The sequence below is a fragment of the Meleagris gallopavo genome, chromosome 3 (assembly GCF_905368555.1).
Source record: "Meleagris gallopavo chromosome 3, MGAL_WU_HG_1.1, whole genome shotgun sequence".
NCBI classification, from domain to species: Eukaryota; Metazoa; Chordata; class Aves; order Galliformes; family Phasianidae; genus Meleagris; species Meleagris gallopavo.
This window is the reverse complement of record NC_139406.1, coordinates 7089155-7107965: the sequence shown is the minus strand read 5'-3', so window position 1 is coordinate 7107965 and position 18811 is coordinate 7089155. Positions and strand designations below refer to the sequence as shown.

Genomic DNA, 18811 nt, shown 5'->3' with positions numbered 1-18811 from the left:
CAGCCTCCTTGGGCAACCTGTTCCAGTGCCTCACCACCCTCTGAGTGAAAAACTTCCTCCTCATATCTAACCTAAACCTCCCCTTAGTTTAAAACCATTCCCTCTAATCCTATCACTATCCACCCACATAAACATGTAACACAAACGTGTAGTTTCTGTCACCTGACTTCACATGTCCTAATTTCACACTGATCTGACTCCATTATCTCAATACTACTGTTATATTTTTGAAATCTTTTATGACAATTCTTTTTCCCCAAGGACCTGTTTCTTTCTGATGGTTTTGCACACTTACATTCTTTAGGTAGTTACTTTATTTTTAAGGCAGAAACCCTAGTTGTGGGCAACAACTGAATGCTGTGTTGAGCTGAATGTCGAAACAGATTTTTATATGGTATTGGAGACATTTTGTAATGGGTGGAGTACTTCAAAAATCTCTAGGGCATGAGAAATGCAGCGCTTGCAAATATTTCTCTAATAAAGGTTGATAAATACCTGGAACACTAAATAGGAATTTTACACAGGTGCTGTCAGTTCTGTCATTCCATTACTGAGTTTTTGTAAAGTGGGGAGGCATTATGTGCTAGGCCCACACCTGACCTTCAGCCTAACCCCAAACCTCTCTGTGATCCCACCATGTACATGCACATCCACCCTTGGGAGCTGGCTTATGGCAAACCTGGGGGCAAAGCTTGGCGTAGACAGGATGTCAGGGTTCTTACCCTGCCTCATCAACTGGGCTTGGGCACACAGCAGCCTGAAAAACATATAAAGGACCCTTTTTGTCCTGTGAATATTTCCTGCAGCAGCTTGTTCATTTTGGTACTTTCCTTGGCTTCCTTTAAACTCAGCATTGAGCTAAAAGCATAGAGCTCTGCTAACTTCAGCAGAATTGTTTGTAAACACAAGGCTTGAAGGAGCTTCTCTAAGAACTCTTGTTGTTATTGGATACAGCGTGTGAAAAATGAAAGGGTGATTTATGGCACTGAATATAATCCATTCATTCTCCTCCAGCACCAACGCAGAAACTTTTCATGATTTTGCATGATGTTTCTAAGTGGCAGAAGTCACACCCAAACACATTTTTACAGCTAAATAGTGACTTGGTTGCAGGCACACAGATAATGTCCTAACGTTGCAGTTTAGGAGACTGCCTGGCCTGCTTGTGCTATCACTTACACAGAGTAACTTTTGTTTTTCCAGGCTGGTAATCTTGCTTTGAGGCAGCTGGGCAGACAGCCTTTGTACGACTGTCACAGGAACGTTACCTTACAGGGCATGCTCACAGGGAAACCTTCAACCTAAAGGTTGCAGACTGTACTCGGGGAAAATTAGTTTATTGCCAATTAAAATAGATTTGGGTGGTGAGAAACAAAACCAAAACTTAACACACCACTTTCTCCCTATCCTTCTTTTTTCCCAGGCTTGCTTTCACTCCATCCCCAAGTTCTCTGGCTCCCCCCAGAAAGTGGCACAGGGGCTGAGGGGATTTTTATCATGAGCTGTAACAGCTCTTCTCTGCACCTCCAGTTTGACCAGTTTGACTGATTTATGCTGGTGCAGAATTTAGTCTAGTATGTTCCTCTGTTTTAATGCATCCCTGAGATGTGTTTTTCTTTGCTCCACAAGATTTCATGCAGCCTCTGTTTAGAGAGACTTTCCACTTACTTTTATTTCTGGTCATTTTAATTAATATAACATAATAGAATATATTCATATATATATTTTTATTAATATAACCACATACGGAATGCTCTTTTTCAACTTTGTCCTCAGCTGACTCCCTCTTCCTCTGCAGGACAACATTCAAGATGTTTTGTTTTCAACCTAAATTCTTTGCAACTTGTAATTACAGTAGGAATTTTAATCCACTATAAGGAGTGCTAATGGATGTATAATAAACTAATGACAGTCCATGGAACTGGGCCTAGCAAAGTAAAAGCTGTAAAAATTTGGAGGAACTGAGCTGGAACTTCAGAGCATCTCCACAGTGGATGGAAAAGTCAGTTCTGACAGTGGTGCTAAAGCTGAGGAGGTGGTTTGAGAGCTTGGGAGAGGACGATGTAAAGTGCTGGAAAAGGAGGAGTAGAGGGTGAGAACAAGAGGAAGACAAATGATTTTTCTCTCCCCATCATTTCCACCGGCTATTCTGATCGTGGAAATGAACTACCTCACCAGGCCTGGGCAGAAGCAAACTGATTAATTAGGTTGCTCGAGGAAGAGGAGCAGGTTGGATGCATGCTCTCACTTTGCTGGACATGTTTTCAGATACTAACAGGGTAGTTTTGCCTGTGCCAGCCTGACCTGGAGAAGAGCTTATGGATGAGCTGGCATGGAGGGAGAGCAGCTGCTGGTGGCTGTGGTGCCTTCCCTGGATGCTCTGTAAGCAGGCTGCATGGTTGTGCTCATAGCTGCAGTTCTGGCTGCTTCATTTGCTGAACTGTGTTGGGGTTAATGAGGTTGTAGTGAGGTGAGCCAGGGTTGTGCTGGGGGCTGGATGCTCTGATCCTCCAGGTTTGCTTTCTGTCATTTACTGGAGATTTCTACAGGGTGCTCTGCATGTGGAGATGAGTAGCTTACCTTTATGGATGCAGTTGAGTAAACGTGTTACAGTTCTTCCAAACACTGAGATACCGTCTAACATGTAGTTCTAAATAACAGGTAGTTCTTGATCTGCCATAGTGTTTCCAGTGACTCACTGCTTCTTTTTTTTTCCTCCTGTTGCAGTAATTACAGAAGAGTGTTGCAGTTTCTGACTCAGAGGGAAGCTTCATTCCAAGGCTTCTGGCCATGCAGGAGTTCTAGCTCTGTAGCTGTATGGAGTGTGTTGTGGGGACTGCATGGTAGAGACTGCAGGTGGAGACCGAGCCGAAAATAATGCAGGCGCAACACATATCTTTAACAGTGATAGCAAGACATTAAAATGAAGATTTTCTTTGGATAGCAGACAGAAACTTGGTTGCCAGAATCTTGGCTATGACTTTTGTGTCTCTCAGACTGATTGCTTACAGGAAAGACATCCCAAGGGACACATCTGATGGCTTCTCTTCCAGGCTGGATAAGGAAACTAGGGAGTGAAAAAGTGTGCTCCACCCAGATCTATTGTGGTTGCACAGCTTTTGAAGGGAAATGGTCTTCCTGCAGACTCATAGGAACTCTGGACATGAGCCTCATGGGCAGGCATGGGAATGGGTCTCAAACGTTTGCCATATTATGGGATAGGAGCTGTGGGGCAAGGTTTCACGTGTGTTGTCTCTTCTAGCTCCGTGAGCACCAATGTTTCTCCTTCTGGAGAGAAATTAGCAGATATTGCAAGCTAGTGCACTGGGTACACATGGACCAGCTGCAGCTGGCATGACTGCTTGGGGTGCAGCAGCACAGCAGCAGTGACATGCTGCCAAATGTGACCTGACAGCCCTGCCATGGGGACACACGAGGCTGCAGGGGAGGGAAGCACAAGTGGACCACAGGGCTCAAGTCTCCTCTTTGCCTTGTGAGATGTCAGAGCTGACAGGCACACGGACACGTCTTGGTTCCCTGTTGTTTTCATGTTCACATAGCCTCCATTTGTAAGGTGACCTCCTGGATTTGATGGTGCTGCATTTTCACTTTGTACTGGTGCATTTGGCTGTGTGCAGCTGGCCACCAGGCCTCTGCTTGTCAGAAATGTGTGTGAAGGTCTTCTTGCCATCAGATAAGTGTATTCAGAGGCAAGTCTGTGGAATTCAGGCTGTGTTTCTTGGAGGTGGCAGTAAGTGCTCCTCACAAAAATACCATGCCTATGAAACAAGTTTCATTATATTTAAGCGTGATATTTCTGTGAGGAGCACCATTCCATTGGTGCTTCTCTAAGGATAGGAATTTATTCCCCAAGCTCTGGGGACATGTTTAATCTGAGCATTTCCATGTAAGCGTGCACTTAGTTTAAGGCTCACAAAACTCATTTAGATGCCTAGGAGTCCTGCAGACTTAAGTGGAAGAGCTGCACGGTCGTGGATTGAATATAAAAATACTGTCGGGTGCAATATAAGTAATGTCTAATCTATGTGATTTGTGTTTGAATTTGATGATAAGTGCCCTGACTGATATGTTGAATGCCAACAAGGCAAATCTTCTCTGAGAATGCAGTCCAATTCAGGTCTTCTGGGGTCCTGGGCTCTCAGGCACCTTCTTGGTAAAATGTCTTGAAGCACAAGACTGGCACCAAGATGACAGTACATTTAGGTGTGTAGGGGCTTTCATAAGCTGTAAGTTCTCTCTTCAATGAGAAGTAACTACATGGTCTGTGGGATGCTTCAGCTCTTGATTTCTCTTTTCAGGCAGAGAGGACAACTGATGAGAGAATGGGCTCTGCGGGGAAGCCTAGCCCTGACACCATGACAGCTGACAAGTCAGAAGCTGGAGACTTAGCTCTGGAGCCCCTGCTCACTTGCAAGCTATGTCTCTGTGAATATTCCCTGGATAAGATGACCACTCTGCAGGAATGCCGCTGCATCTTTTGTACATCGGTAAGATTTAGCAGCACCTTTAAGTTACAAGAGCAGAGTAATGGAAGATAGACAGAACTTCAAGATGAGACTGCTTATATCCTGCTAGAAGTGTTAGCTCTGCTGATAGAGGATGCGCTCCTAAAGAGCATTTGGTATTAGTCTCCCTTGCTTTGTCTAGAAGATTTCTCTGTTATTCTGCTTTTAATAACATGCAGCTCTAACAGATGTTCCTGTAGCATACAGTAATAATAAATCCCAGTAGTAAAGAGGAAAAAAAGATGCATTTTAAGACTATTGGAGAACATACACCATCTATATGCAGTGTCAGTATTCATTTCTTCTGAAGCAAAAGTCATCCTATGACTGTGGTTTTGTTTCCCTGTTATTTTCTGGGTAGTCATAGGCCTTTTTTTCCTTTACGTCTTGAATGTATTTTTTTAAGGGCAATCAGAAAACCTAAACAAAAATTTATCTTGGCCTATTGAACCTTTGTCTCTGCAGTCTGTGCTGAAGAGAAATTGCCGAGGTCATGCATTGCCTATAGTTGTCAGTGAGGATTTTGCACCCTGCAAATTCAGATCAAATAAAGCTGGTGGAAGTGATAAAGGCTGAGGTTGAGTAAGCTCATAAATGCCTTGCAGATATTAGTGCTCTTCTGGTTTCTTTGTCAGCATGGGGAAATGAACCCAGTTTCTCTGGCAATAGTGACTTTGATGTACATGACTAATGAATACTTAAAGCAGGTCAGAAGTCACCATACAGAAGGTTTTGGGTTTTTTTTTAATATCTCCAGAATAAAAGCATTTATTTTTTGACAACAAATTGTGGGTAAGCCTCAAACAAGTACTTCTAAAGTTTGCACTTGATTGTTTGAACTCAGGGAAGAAAAGTGAAGCAGGATAAAAATAATAGAATGGCTTATTTTGGAGGGGACCTTAAAAATCATCTAGCTCCAACCCCCCTGCCATGGGCAGTGTTGCCATCCACCAGATCAGGCTGCCCAGGGCCCCATCCAACCTGGCCTTGAACGTCTCCAGGGATGGGGCATTCACAGCTTCTCTGGGCAACATGTGCCAGTTCCTCACCACCCTCTGACCAGCCTCCACCTGGACATAGAGCTGCTGAGAACAACCCTTTGCCTACATCCCTCCAACCAATGTTTTAAGAGGAAATGCCTAACAGGTAGATACGAAGGAAGATAGAACTTTAAATTTAAAACTTGGAAGCGTTGATATTTATAAAGCAGTCTCGCTCTTCTCTGAGAATTTACTGACTGACTTACTAACATTAATAGCAGATGGCTCTAACCTGAGTATTAGCTGAGCAGAGTAATCCTCTGGCCCTAGGAAAGGGAGGACTGCTGAGTACTGTACCAGGCAGAGCTGAGTTCTCCACTCTTCTTAAGGGAGAAATCAGTGACAGCTGGGTAGGGCTGCTGTTCCTACCTGTCCTTTGTTGATGCCAAACCCACCACCTTGCATGTGTACCTTATACCTGGATGGTAGCATGAAGCATGTCTGCCCTGAACTTGGCTTTAGTACTACCATTACAGAGTGCAATCATGGTTGTTTTGCATCTGTGCTGACTTTGTATAAGGCTAGAGTCAGCCTTGGGTGAGTTTTGAATGCAGCTGGGTGAAGCCTTTAGACAAGCTCTGTTTATATGAGTTGGCTTAATTTGCCTTTTTGTGCTTATGCTCTGTGTCTACCCTTTGGCTGTTGTTGCCTGTTCACCTCTGTCTTTCACAGTCACTTCTCACTTGTCCTGTGATCACCTTGTCTGGCTGCGATACCAGGGACAGGTAGAAAAGGAGCATCTTTTTTGTGCTCAAGCGTTCTGTAATGAGTTGCTGCTCTCTCCTTATTTCTGCAACTGACAGTGCAAAAGATTGGACAGGGGCTGTGTCACTGCCTGCAGAGTTCTCTGTGCTTTCCTGCTGCCTTTCCTGTTGCTCACCACGTGTGCTGAGATGGAAACAAATACAAGCAAATATCAGCATATCTTTGCTCCCAGAGATTCCTGTGTGCCCACAAAGAAATGCCATGCTATGTAATGCAAGGAGATACACTGAACTTCAGTTCAGAAATGTTCCTCTAGAGATCAAGGGTTTCAAAAAGCACTGAAAGATTCTGTAGTGGTTATAAGGAGAAAGGAAGTTGTAAGGCACCTATATAGAAGCAAGATGTGTAACAGAGGAAGGCTGTTTGATACCTATAGCACAGATCTAGTTGCTAATCTGTGTCTGTATTGATGCAACAGAGACACATAGATCTTACATCCTTCAACAAAGAAGTCTCTGTAGGCTTTTAACCTGCTTGTATGCTTTTCCATCGTGAACTCAGCACTTTCTGGCTGTATGAGTTGCAGCGATAGCTTTAGGCAGCCTCCGAAGAACAGTGGCAGAAGCAACATCTCACTACAGAGGGCCTTAGTGCAATGCCAGGACTTGTGTGAAACATTGCACTGGGCACAGCCTGCAGTGGCTGCTCTGCTATGCAGTGCTGTAACTTCCCTCCCATCCATGACAAGGCTTTTAGATACCTTCTTAATGCAATGTCTGTCTTAAAGGCTGTGTGAGTGTTAACCTTGAGCTATAGAATCTAGCCCATATTCATTTTTGAGCTAGCAGTGCTACCTGTCTGCATAGCTTATTCGTATTTTTTATCACTAAGGTTAATTCTGTAGATCCATGAACAGTATTAAATTTGAAATTGAATAAAGGAGTACTTGATGTGGACGTAGGATGTTCAATTCTACTAAAACGAAGCCACTAGTTTGGTTAACTTGTTGTTATTACATATGTGTGGGCTTTTTTTTTTTTTCCCAAGTGCACTGGTAGTTCTCTGTCTATGATTGTTTTTTACTACAACACTTTTGATCTTGAGAGTAATTGGAAATTATTAATATATAAGCATCTGCAGGGGAGAGATTATATCTCCTTTTCATTAGACTTTGTATACAGCCAGTTTTTTCAGCTTAGATACCCTTGTAGTAAACATTATATCTTAGAGAAGCTGTGTTCTTGCCAAAGTAAGCTTTATTTAAGGAGATGTATATTTGCATTTTGGAGGAAGCTTGCTATTAAGACAGGAGCTTTTCACCTAGCCATTTTTACTCTGCTTGTTCAGAGAAGAGAAATCAGATGGCTTTGTATGATACAGTTGTTGCTTCATTTGGTAGTCCAGTCAGGTCTGAGAAGACATCAACTTTGGGTTTCTTATCATTTCATAGAATGTCTTGGGTTGGAAGGGACCTTAATAAAGATCATTCAGTTCCAAACTCTCTGCTGTGTGCAGGGTTGCTACCCACTGAATCAGGCACCAGCTCAGGCTGTCCAGGGCCCCATCCAGCCTGGCCTCGAATGTCTCCTGGATGGGGACCCACAACTTCTCTGGACACTCTATGCCAGTGCATCATCACTCTCTGAGTAAAGAATTTCCTACAGACATATAATCACAATCTTCCCTCTTCATGGTTTAAAACCATTCCCCTTTGTTCTGTCATTATGGGCTTTGTAAAACGTCAGTCTGCCTCTTGTTTATACTCGTTTCTTCTTAATATCTAACCTAAATTTCAACCCTTTCAGTTTAAAACCATTCCCTTTTGTCTTATCACTGTTTGCTCATGTGAAAAGTCGGTCTCCCTCCTGTTTGTAAGTTGCTTTCATTATTGGAAGGCTGCAATGAGTTCTCCGCAGAGCCTTCTCTTCTCCACACCGAACAAACCCAGCTCCCTCAGCCTTTCTTTGTGGCATAGATGCTCCAGCCCTTCAGTCATCTTCCTGGCCCTCCTTTGGAAGGCCTCCAACAGCTCCTTGTCTTATTGTTGCAATTGGTGTGAGACTCCACTGAAATGTAAGATGAAGCACACCTTTACACACTGTGTGTTTTGGGAACAGCTATAATGTACATCGTGGCTTAGTTTCACTGTGTTTGGGCTGTGTTAATTTTGAATGAAGGACCAGTTTTTGTGGAGGGCTTAGCAGGGAAGCGACAAGTTATATTTTCTCTGCAAAACTTTTGACGTCCTTTATATTGTTCAGATAACTACCTATGCCCATTAAAGCCTTGTGGAGTGCCATGCTGCAAACACACGCTATTGTAAATTAATATACATATATAATATTTTGCAATATACATATTGCTTATGCCACGTAGTTTAATACTGTATGTCCCATTCAGAAAAGAGAGCATCTCATCTGTTCTCAGTACTGCTTGTCTTTTTATCTGTTTTACCTTATCAGTCATCCTTCTTGTGTGTTTGCAGGATACCTTTCCTGTCTGCAGCATCTTGTGCTTGCCTTGTCTTGAAGCCTTTTATTCCTTAGAAGCATCCAGCTACACAGGTCTTTGCTCCCTTGGTCCCACCGCTCACATATCTACATAAAATGATTATTCACTCTGCCAGGCTTTGCCATCAGACTGTTATGAAATACAGAATTTTACTGCACTTCTGTCTGAATCCAAAGCAAAATAATATTTTTTTTATATCCTGATTAACTTACAAAACTATACATTGCTGAATTTGGACAAGTGTCAGAAGTGCTCTCACAGTTTGGTTGCTCTTAACAGCATTGCTGTTAGGGAGAATGTGGTTTTGAAGAGGTCCGTTAACGTGTTAGCTTCCTCTGTCCTTAGTTCTCTTTGGTTTTGTCTTCCCTCTTTTTACTCTCTCTTTCTGAAAACTACAGGTTTCTTATATGAGCCAGGTGAGCAATTCCACACTGTAGCTTCACTGCTGTTTACATCAAGCAGTGGCTTATATCCATCCTGTGTATTATTTACTGGATCAGGTTTTGAGATGCACAGAACAACATATAATAAACTCTGAAAACAAAAGATAGTTTTAGGTGTTGACAGCACATGTTCTGCAGGTCTAGCATGATTCACCATTCTTTCTCATCCAAGCAAATTCTTTGTTAGGTCTTGTATTTCTGAGAAGTGCGTGAAGTAACTGAATTACAAAATACGCAAAACAAATGCCGTGGTGATCACCTCTTTGATGTTTTGGTGCACACAATCCAGTCTAATCCAGGTTTAAACTTCCTCCAACCTTAAAAGGAAAAGTCAACATGCAGTGTTGAATAGAAGCACAGGTAACTTCTATCTTGAATATTCCACAAAGTAGGTGATCTGGCAGTGTTTGGGAAAACCCAATTTTCTGCTATGTGACAGCAAGGCCTGGGCTCAGGAAAGGTAAAAAAAAAAAAAAGGCTCCTTCACTGCTGTTGATAGCCTGGTGCCCTGGGCAGCTGCCTGCCTGCCTGGTGAGTCAGGGCCATGGGATTCTGCAGTCTCTTTCTGAGAGAGGAGCTGGCATGCTGCTGCCAGCTACATTTTCAAGGGGGGAAGGAAAAACCCTTCCAGAAAGAGAATTTTCACCATTGTACTTCAACAGCAGGGCACTCTTTTCTTGTGCCTTCTAGGGCAGCTGTGTGCTGCCCTACCTTCTCCTTCTTCTTCTTCAGTTGGCCTAATACTGACCTTTTGTCCTTACTGCTGCAAGCCTTAGACTGCTTTTCTAGGGAAGGACTGGTGAGCTGTAGACAAACTGATATGAAGGATCAGCATGAACAGCCAAAAGCACAGGAAGAAAAGCTTTGGAGCAGAGGAGATTGATTCAACCAAAGTCAAGGGAGAAGCAGATGACAAAGAGCATGAGATGTCTGCTAAATTATGCATATTACACAAATTCTCCAGTGAAGGACTACTTAGTAAAATTTATGAGTAAGAGAAAATGTGGATCGCCTTAATCTAGCAAACATTGGATTTTAATGTTTCTTATCTTTCTCTGTGCTAACTTTCAAGAGGGAACTTCTTGATCCCCTCTTCTTTCACTTCTTTTCCTCATCCTAGGAGACCTCTGCATGTGCTCATGGCTGCACTAGAACACTGTGTTCTCCTGTTCCTAAATAGCCCTCGTGCTGCAATGACCCACTTACTTTATATAAAACTCACCTCAGATTGTTTTTTGTTTCCACCCACAGGTAAAAGCTGCCAAATTTTGACATTTCAGATTTTTTTTTTCCCAGCTTGACATTTGAAATGTTTCAGAATAGCTTTTTTTTTTAAGTTATAAAAAAGAAAATTCCCACGCCTGCTAATATTGGCACTGAACTCTTCGCATTTTTATCATAATTTAGATGGTTTAAGAGCTTCTTGCGTGTATTTCTGGATAGAGTATCAGAAAGGCACAAATGTACCCTTTTGGTGGATGCTACCATTCAGGAAAGTGGGCAACATGTTCCTGAAGTCAGCAGGAATGGCAGCACCATGACAATGGCCAAGAGGAGACAGGGGAGGACAGAAGAGGAAGGGAGAACCACAGTATTTAATCACAGCACTGTGTCACCAAAGTTTGTTATCTCTGTTTAACAAATGAAGAAACAGACATGAAGTAAGCATATTCTAAGTCAGTGCCTTAGAATAGCGGAGTATCTGAGCCAGTCTGTGACATAAGCCTCATGGTCACGTCTGTTTTGTAGCTGTTGGTAAGAGAGTGTTTGGTTTGAGAGAGATTTGTTTGCAAATGGTGTTCACGGCTGGTTGAGGCTTACAGTGGCGAGTTTTTCTAGTCCTGTTCTCTGGTCATTTTTTGTTTTGTGGTGTCAAAGATTACCAGGTAGCCATCCTGATTTTAATGAAGTGCTTCCACTTTGTGGAAGGCTTTGTGTAAATTTGTTTTGGACAAATTTTTGGTGTATCTGAGCCAAATCCAGCGCCATTGGCAGTAGGCTACAGCAGATCCCTCAGACAGATTTGAAAGACTTTCTTCTTTTTGCAGAATATTTTAAATAATTTTTTTTCATGTTAAAGTTTAACATAACTCATACTCTAGGAATGGTTACGAAACACTCTAGACCTGCTTCCCCCTCCCCTCATTTCCACTGTTATTGTGATGTTTAATTAAAGAAAAATACCCTTACTTACTCAGTATCAACTGCTGCATGGTGATCAGCAGCATTATCTGTAGCACTTGACAGGGAAATAGGCCAGTGGACTGTTCAGTGGAGGAGGAGCTGGTTGCAAGATCATACTCAGACAGCAGTGGTCAATGGCTAAATGTCCAGATGGCGATTAGTGATGAGTGGTGTCCCTCAGGGGTCTTACTGGGACCAATGCTCTTGAATATCTTCATCAATGACATCAGCAGGGGACTGAGTGCACTCTCAGCAAGTTTGCTGATGACACCAAGCTGTGGGGTGTAGTCAGCACGCTCGAGGGATGGGATGCCATCCAGAGAGACCTAGACAAGCTTGAGCAGTAGGCCAAGGAGAACCTCTTGAGGTTTAACAGTACCAAGTGCAGGGTCTTGCACCTGGGTCACTGCAGCCCACACTATCAGCACAAGGCAGGAGATGAAGTGATTGAGCACAGCTCTGCTGAAAAAGACTTGGAGGTTCTGGTGGATGGCAAGCAGGATATGAGCCAGCAGTGTGCCCTCACAGCCCAGGAAGCCAACTGTACCCCGGGCTGCATCAAAAGATGTGTGACCAGCAGGTTGAGGGAGGTGATCCTGCCCCTCTGCTGTACTGCTGAGGTCTCACCCTGGAATACTGTGTCTGGATGTGGAATACTCACTACAGGAGATACACAGACCTGTTGGAGTGCATCCAAAGGAGGGCCGCAAAAACTATGCAAGGGATGGAACACTGCCCCTGTGAGAACAGGCTGTGAGAGCTGGGGGTGTTCAGCCTGGAGAAGGCTCTGGGAAGACCTGAGAGCAGCCTTTCAGTATCTAAAGGGCGAGAAGGAAAGAAGGGGATAGATTCTTAAGCAGGGACTGTGGTGATAAGACAAGGGGAAATAATTTCAAACTAGAGGAGGAAGATTTAGATTTGATATAGGGAAGAAGTTTTTTACAGTGAGGGTGGTGAGGCACTGGAACAGGTTGCCCAGAGATATGGTGGATTGGACACATTCAAGATCAGGCTGGACCAGGCTCTGGGCAACCTAATCTGGCTATGAATGTCCGTGTTCATTGCAGGGGAGTTGGACTAGATGATTTTTAAAGATCCTTTCCAACTTAATTCAGTTTTTCTTCTTCGTGGCCATCCCTCCAACTTTCATAATGCTACCTGTTCAATTTTGCCATATCACATACACAGTTTCCTTTTATCCTTTAACATCCAAACCAATGATGCTGCATTTAGGCAGCTGGATTGCTGTGTGCAGATGGGAGAAAAGCAAGGTAATAGAATGTCTCAGGGTACTTGAAAAAGTAGTATGTAGGAATGACTGAGAACTGTCTTTTGTCTCTGGCAGAGATAATATCAGAAAATGACTTTGAATAGAAACATAACATTTTGCATTGAGAAGAATATAATGCCTTTGGCACATCATTACCTACAAATATAATACTGAAATTACACTTTCAACTCATTCTTAAGTTAAAATGTAGAACTGTTATAAAAATAAATGCATGTATGTTGCACGTACTACAATTTGATCTAAGTACTTTACAGGCCTTAACCTTCTAGATGTATATCTCATGAGAATCACTTTTTCGAAGTAGGTAAATAGACACTGACCTTATTTTATTAAATGACAAAAGGTTAATAACATCTTAATGTGAAAATCAATTTTTTCCTCGGAATGCTTAGAGAAGAAATTATTTGAAAGAGATAACATTACATATTATGAGTATCAGGCAGGAAAAAAAAAGATTTCTAGAACTATTTCCACTAAAGTCGACAGTAGTCCAGCAGGAGCAAAACTTGACTGGTGAAGTTAGATCAGCACAAAACCTTCTGTTTGGGTGCACCGATTTTTACTAGTGGAGTGGTATTACATTTGAATCAGTCGCTCTTCCTTGATTGCATCCAGACTTTGTAACGTGTCCCAGACCACAAAGGTGCTTAGTGAGCAAAATCTTAGTGAAGAGGAGCTTAAACCGATCAGGGTATAGTTGCAAGTTAACAGGAGTTAAAATTCCTTTGATTGCTGTCTACCATTTATTTGATGGAGCAAATGCAATGGAGCCAGATCTCAGATTTCATCTGTAGGCAGCAGGCTGTAAACCTGTTTTGCAAGAGACCTCAGTGGGTTTTTAATCCTGTTGCTTTGACCATTGTGCCTTGACTACATGAGGCGTTTGTGGAAACCTCACTTGGTAGTGGGAAGCCTGCTGAAGGAGACTTGGTTGGGCCACAAAGAGCATAGCTCTCCATGTCAAAAATTCTCACCAAAAGCCACAGATTCTCAACCACTGACTGCTCTCTATGCTTGTACATCATTACAGTTGGTGAGAGTGTAAGCCCAAGGGTGTTAAGACCTCTTTGAAAGGGTAGATAACAGCAGGACAAAGGGAAATGGTTTTAAGTTGAGGGAGGGGAGATTTAGGTTGGATGTCAGGGGGAAGTTCTTTACAGAGAGAGTGGTGAGATGCTGGAACAGCTGCCCAGAGAGGTTGTGGATGCCCCGTCCCTGGAGGTGTTCACGGCCAGACTGGATGGGGCCCTGGGCAGCCTGGTCTGGTATTAAATGGCCCTGCATGTGGCAGGGGGGTTGGAGATTCATGGTCCCTGAGGTTCCCTTCCAACCTGGGCCATTCTGTGATTCTAAATCCTTGAGGTGATTTCTTGGATGTCAAGATGAAGATCCTTTTAAGGAACTCTGGTATCACAGAGTACCTTCATCCTACCTGCATTCTGTAGAGCAATTAAATAGCATATGTAATATGTACATTTTGTAGACAAAAAGTATGAAAAAATAGTTTTATCATTTTGCATCTATGTAATGAATTCTTCGTAGTGTAGGAGAACGTACTGCTGAGAAAATGAATCCTGGTTCTTTGTATAAACTGTGAATCCTCTTTTCATCACATATACAATTGGTATGTCAATTCAGTTGCTCTGTTTGCCATTTTTCAACTAAGTAGCTAAATTACTAGATGGACTGTAAATAAAGTAAAACCTCTCTAAAAAACATTCTTGCTGTTAATATGGAAATGTATTTTAAAATTCTAGTTATTTTCTACTGTCTGATCTTTGTTTTTGTTTTTTTCTGCTAAAAATGAAAGAGGGAACAGGAAGTTCAAATCTTCACATACAGATTTAGGTAAAAAGCATAATCCTTCAGTGCTAAAATGTTAAAACCTTCCTATAAGTCCTTCCCTCATCTTTTTGAATTGCTTCCAGAATACATTCTCCAAGCTCAGAAAATTGAGGCGAAAGATATAATAGCAATAGAACTATTTAAGATGGAGGTTTGGGGTGAAACATTTGAAGTTCCATGGCACTGCACAGATCCGTTATGAAATCTATCCAAATCACCCTCTTTTAGCACAGCATGCTCTAAAAGTATTGCAAGAAGGCTTAACTTGTTATCCTCACCTACAGTTTGTTATCCTCACCTGCAGTCAAGTGGTGAGTGAGAGAAGGAGAATCCCCATGCATTAACAGTCCCCAGAAACCACCTTTCTCCTGGCTTGGTGTCCCTAGTGGCTCAGATAGAGGACATAGAAGCTGAATTCAAACCCCATGCTGTTGTTGGAAGTTCCTTAAGCACTTCCTGCCCATGATGGCAGGAGAGGTTAAATGTCAGTGCGCTGAGCTTCTGTCCTGGAAGTCTAAATTAAGAACAAGGCTCTGGGCTGCTGCTAGGCCTGCAGGAACTTCTCAGCCTTTGTCTCTGCTCTCTACCCGGCTGACCTGAGCTGCCCCCAAAATACAAATCCACTGCACCGTGCTGTCAAAACAAATTACTCAATATCAGGCAGCACCACAGAGGAGACAGAAGGCAGAATCTCAGTGAAAGTGAAAGGCTTTTGTTTGCTTGCTAAGGAACTAAGGCAGACTAAATGCTTTGACAAGAGGGGAACTTTTCCCCTTCCCCAAATGTTGCCATAGGACTTGATGCAGAAGGTAATCGAGTCTCCTATGAGGAGAGAGAGTGAGACATGATGAGCCCAGGTACCTGAAGAGCCCTGTTCCTAAGGTTGGCAGATCTTAAGAACCTTACACTTCGATGTATTTCTTAAAAATGGTCAGGTATTTAATTAGGAAAGCCCAGATTAGAAGCCCTAATGACCCATTAGGTTAGAAGCATCCAGTGCTGCAGCTGGCCTCAGTGGACAGGAGCAGGGAGGGAGAAAAGGAGCGAACAGCAACAGAGGGAAGAAGCCAGCAGGGCTGATGAGGACAGGATTACCATGTGAGCATGTAATAGATCTGTGGAGAACAAAGCTTCCTTAGACCTACACTCACAAAACAAGTTGGTTTTCATTTACAATAAACCATGCAAGCTGATACCAAAATATGCCAAAAATCCACATTTTCTAATTTTGTTAGCAGTGATTTGCAATTTACTGCGTGCTCTTTGATTTTGTTCAAGGAGGTGGTTGTTCTGTTTTATTTAGAAGCGAGTTCACTTACTTGCCTGTGTACTTCGGAGATAAAATTAGAGCACTGTGCGTCAGTCCATTGCCCCAGTTTTGTTTCATGACTTCACTGAAGGTGGTCTAATATGCGTTAAATAGGCAAAATAGTTGTGGAGCCTGAAGGTCCAAATTACATGTATTTGAAACTGGCATGCCAAATAAAAGGTGGGGAAGCAGACGTTGGAGTGGAGAAGTCTGCCATTTTTGTGTCATCGAACAGTTTGAAACGTTCCTAAGAAGGTATCTGTGCTGAAAACAGAGCTCCTTCTGAACAGACCAGAGGCTGATGATAAATCATAGTAAATCATGGAAGTTACCTGATCTCAGTGGAGCCTTGAGAGGGAGAAGGGAACTGATAACTGCACATCTTGTCAGGCAGATTATAACCTCCTGTAACCTTCTAAGCCTCCCTTTTTTATGGAGCTGAGAACAGTAGCCTCTTTCTTGTAAATGAGGTTTCTACAATGGAGACTGCTGACTGAGAGTCTGAATTAAGAATGCAGGAGGAAAGACAAAAGGATGAAGCCTGTTTAATTAGTATGAAAGATCCCTCTGCATAATCTACCAAACTCGATTGAGCAGAGTGTAGGAGTTAGTGCTGAAGGGTCTGACTTGCTGATTTGGATAAACGCAATGCTCAGCAGATGAAGTCACACGTAATTAATTGTTCTGTGTTGCATTCCTTCCAATGTAATGACTTGTAGCATTCACGCTTATAATAATTGATGTTTTCTGTGTGCTGGAGCTTCAGGACAGCCAATTAAGGCAGTGAAAGTGGTAGTTGTGTAGAAGTTCTAGCATTGCTATGCTACCAACATATGGGCTCTAAGTTCTTTTTCTTTCGTTATTTCTAGTGCCTGAAACAGTACATGCAGCTGGCCATTCAAGAAGGTTGTGGTTCTCCTATCACTTGTCCAGACATGCTCTGTGTGAACCATGGGACCCTACAAGAAGCCGAGGTATTAACATTTCTTTCTCCTTTTTTAAGCATAAAAACCCCAAAGTTCTTTTCTTCATCTACATAATAAATATGATCATGTACTCTTTCCTCCCTTTAATTACCTTTAATGAGCTTTTGGCAAGAAGCCTGACTGACAAGAACTACTAGAAACAAACAGATGTTTTTCAAGGGTTTTGCTCCTTTTTCCGTCTGTGCCTTGAGGAGAGGCTTAATTGGCATCCAGACAACCTCTGAATTATCCATGCAGGTGACTTAACCAGAATACCTTGTATCCTAGAATTGCTGAGCCTCCATTAGTGCTGTCAGTTAAATTAGATTTGATATGACTACAGACACTACAATTCCAGCACCTCTTTAAACCCAAGAGCAACAACACAAACTGATTATACACAAAGCCAGAACGTTTTCTTCTGTGTTTATATTGAGCTGCAGCAACCAATTTGTGGCCCAATATAAATACGTGGGACGGTAAAACTGCATTGAAAGAAAGGTGTCTGCACAGCACCGGGTGGAGACTTTTCTGTGTCTTTTGTGTCTGCTGTACTCTTGTTTCCCAGGGCAGAGAAGGTAGAAATTGAGAGCTCAGAAGCTAAATGAGGTTTGGGCACAGCTGTTTGCACATCTGGCACACGCACAATCCCCCGAGTGACATGAAGCTTCAGTTTGGAAGTTGGAGGCAGAAAAGTGGAGGGAAAATGTAGCTTTAGACCTTGCACTCCTTGGGGCAAAGGGATTCAAGGGGCTGTAAATGGCCCCTAGAAGGCTTCCTAATGGCCTCCCAGCAGCACTCAAACAGCCTTCTGGCTCACTTAGAGTTAGTGTGGAGTTTCTGAATTGGGCTTAGTGCCAAGCCTGTAACATGGGGAGGAGCTGCTGACTGTGTGTCTGGAACCACACATGCCAGCTACTCTGCTCATCTAGAAAGCAGTATAAAACTGTGGGTAAATCTGATGCTGCCCTGCAGCTATTCTTGCTTGCTCTGTGAGCCAGGTAAACCCCTGCTGTGTAGAGGCATACAAGCAGAAAAGAAAGACTAAAGTCTTTTGGCTTGTTTGGTGCATTCTCTCTGCAGTTGTGAACAGGAACAAAATCAAGGAGAATCAGGCCTCCATCTCGGAACTAAAGGAAGGCAGCTTATTATCTTCTGCATTCCTTTAAGATCTGTTTGTACAGGTGGCATAATTGTGCTAGAGATGTATAATTCTGTTCAAATGCAATCAGTGATAGCACGGTTCCTTGATAAATTTGACCTGTGGTCTTTTCTTTCAAAATTTTTTTGCTGTGCAGTAAAAGCTGCAAGATCAGATCATAGTAGCTAGGCTATTTCTCACAAATATTTGAGATGTGATTATTTTCTGATGGGAATGTGATATTAAGTAGCAAACTTAATTCCATTAACTATGGGATGAGATTTTCCTTTGGCCAAACCCAGCTATTGTGGAAAGAAATCAGCTGTTGCCATTCCTCCTTTTTTTTTTCTTTCTTTCTTTTTTCAGTAAATGCAGAAAGGATATAGCAATGTCATTCCTACCTATTGCACCAGACTGAAGGCAACCAATGTTTATTGAAAATGCTGCTTTTAAAGAAAATAACAAATGCTAGGAAGAATTCTGCACTGATAAACTAGGGCTATGATGCTATAGGAATTATAAGAATATATTTCCCATTATTAAGCAGAAGGGCACTCAGGGTATGTATTAATGGACCATTAGCTTAATCCTTGAGTGCTTTCTGGGACTAAAGTAGAATGACCAAACTACCCAAGACATGTTTTAGTGTCTGGTGGATGAATTAATATTCTAACACTCCCTCTTGCCAATGCTCTTGAAACACAAACCCTTTGCTTGAAAAGCAAACAAGCCCCCAATCTAGTTAAAGCAAACTGTTTATGTATGAGGACTTCTGCAAAAGTCAAGCTTCCTATTTTATTATGTTGGCACATGACATCAGAGGTGAATGTTGGTGGTATGGCAATAGAGGT

General features: G+C 42.5%; 1 protein-coding gene across 3 annotated transcripts in view; it reads left to right on the top strand.

Annotated features, from left to right (window-relative positions):
* RNF144B (ring finger protein 144B) overlaps positions 1 to 18811 on the top strand; it is an 87853-nt gene that overhangs the window by 44402 nt on the left and 24640 nt on the right. For 2 of the 3 annotated variants that reach the window (XM_085220122.1, XM_010708310.4), the window contains exons 2-3: positions 4320 to 4508; positions 16724 to 16828. In XM_085220122.1, the coding sequence (XP_085076248.1) occupies positions 4344 to 4508; positions 16724 to 16828 (270 nt within the window). In that variant the 5' untranslated portion in view covers positions 4320 to 4343. The remainder of the gene's footprint in view (positions 1 to 4319; positions 4509 to 16723; positions 16829 to 18811) is intronic. The other variant, XM_003204719.5, reaches the window with a different exon arrangement.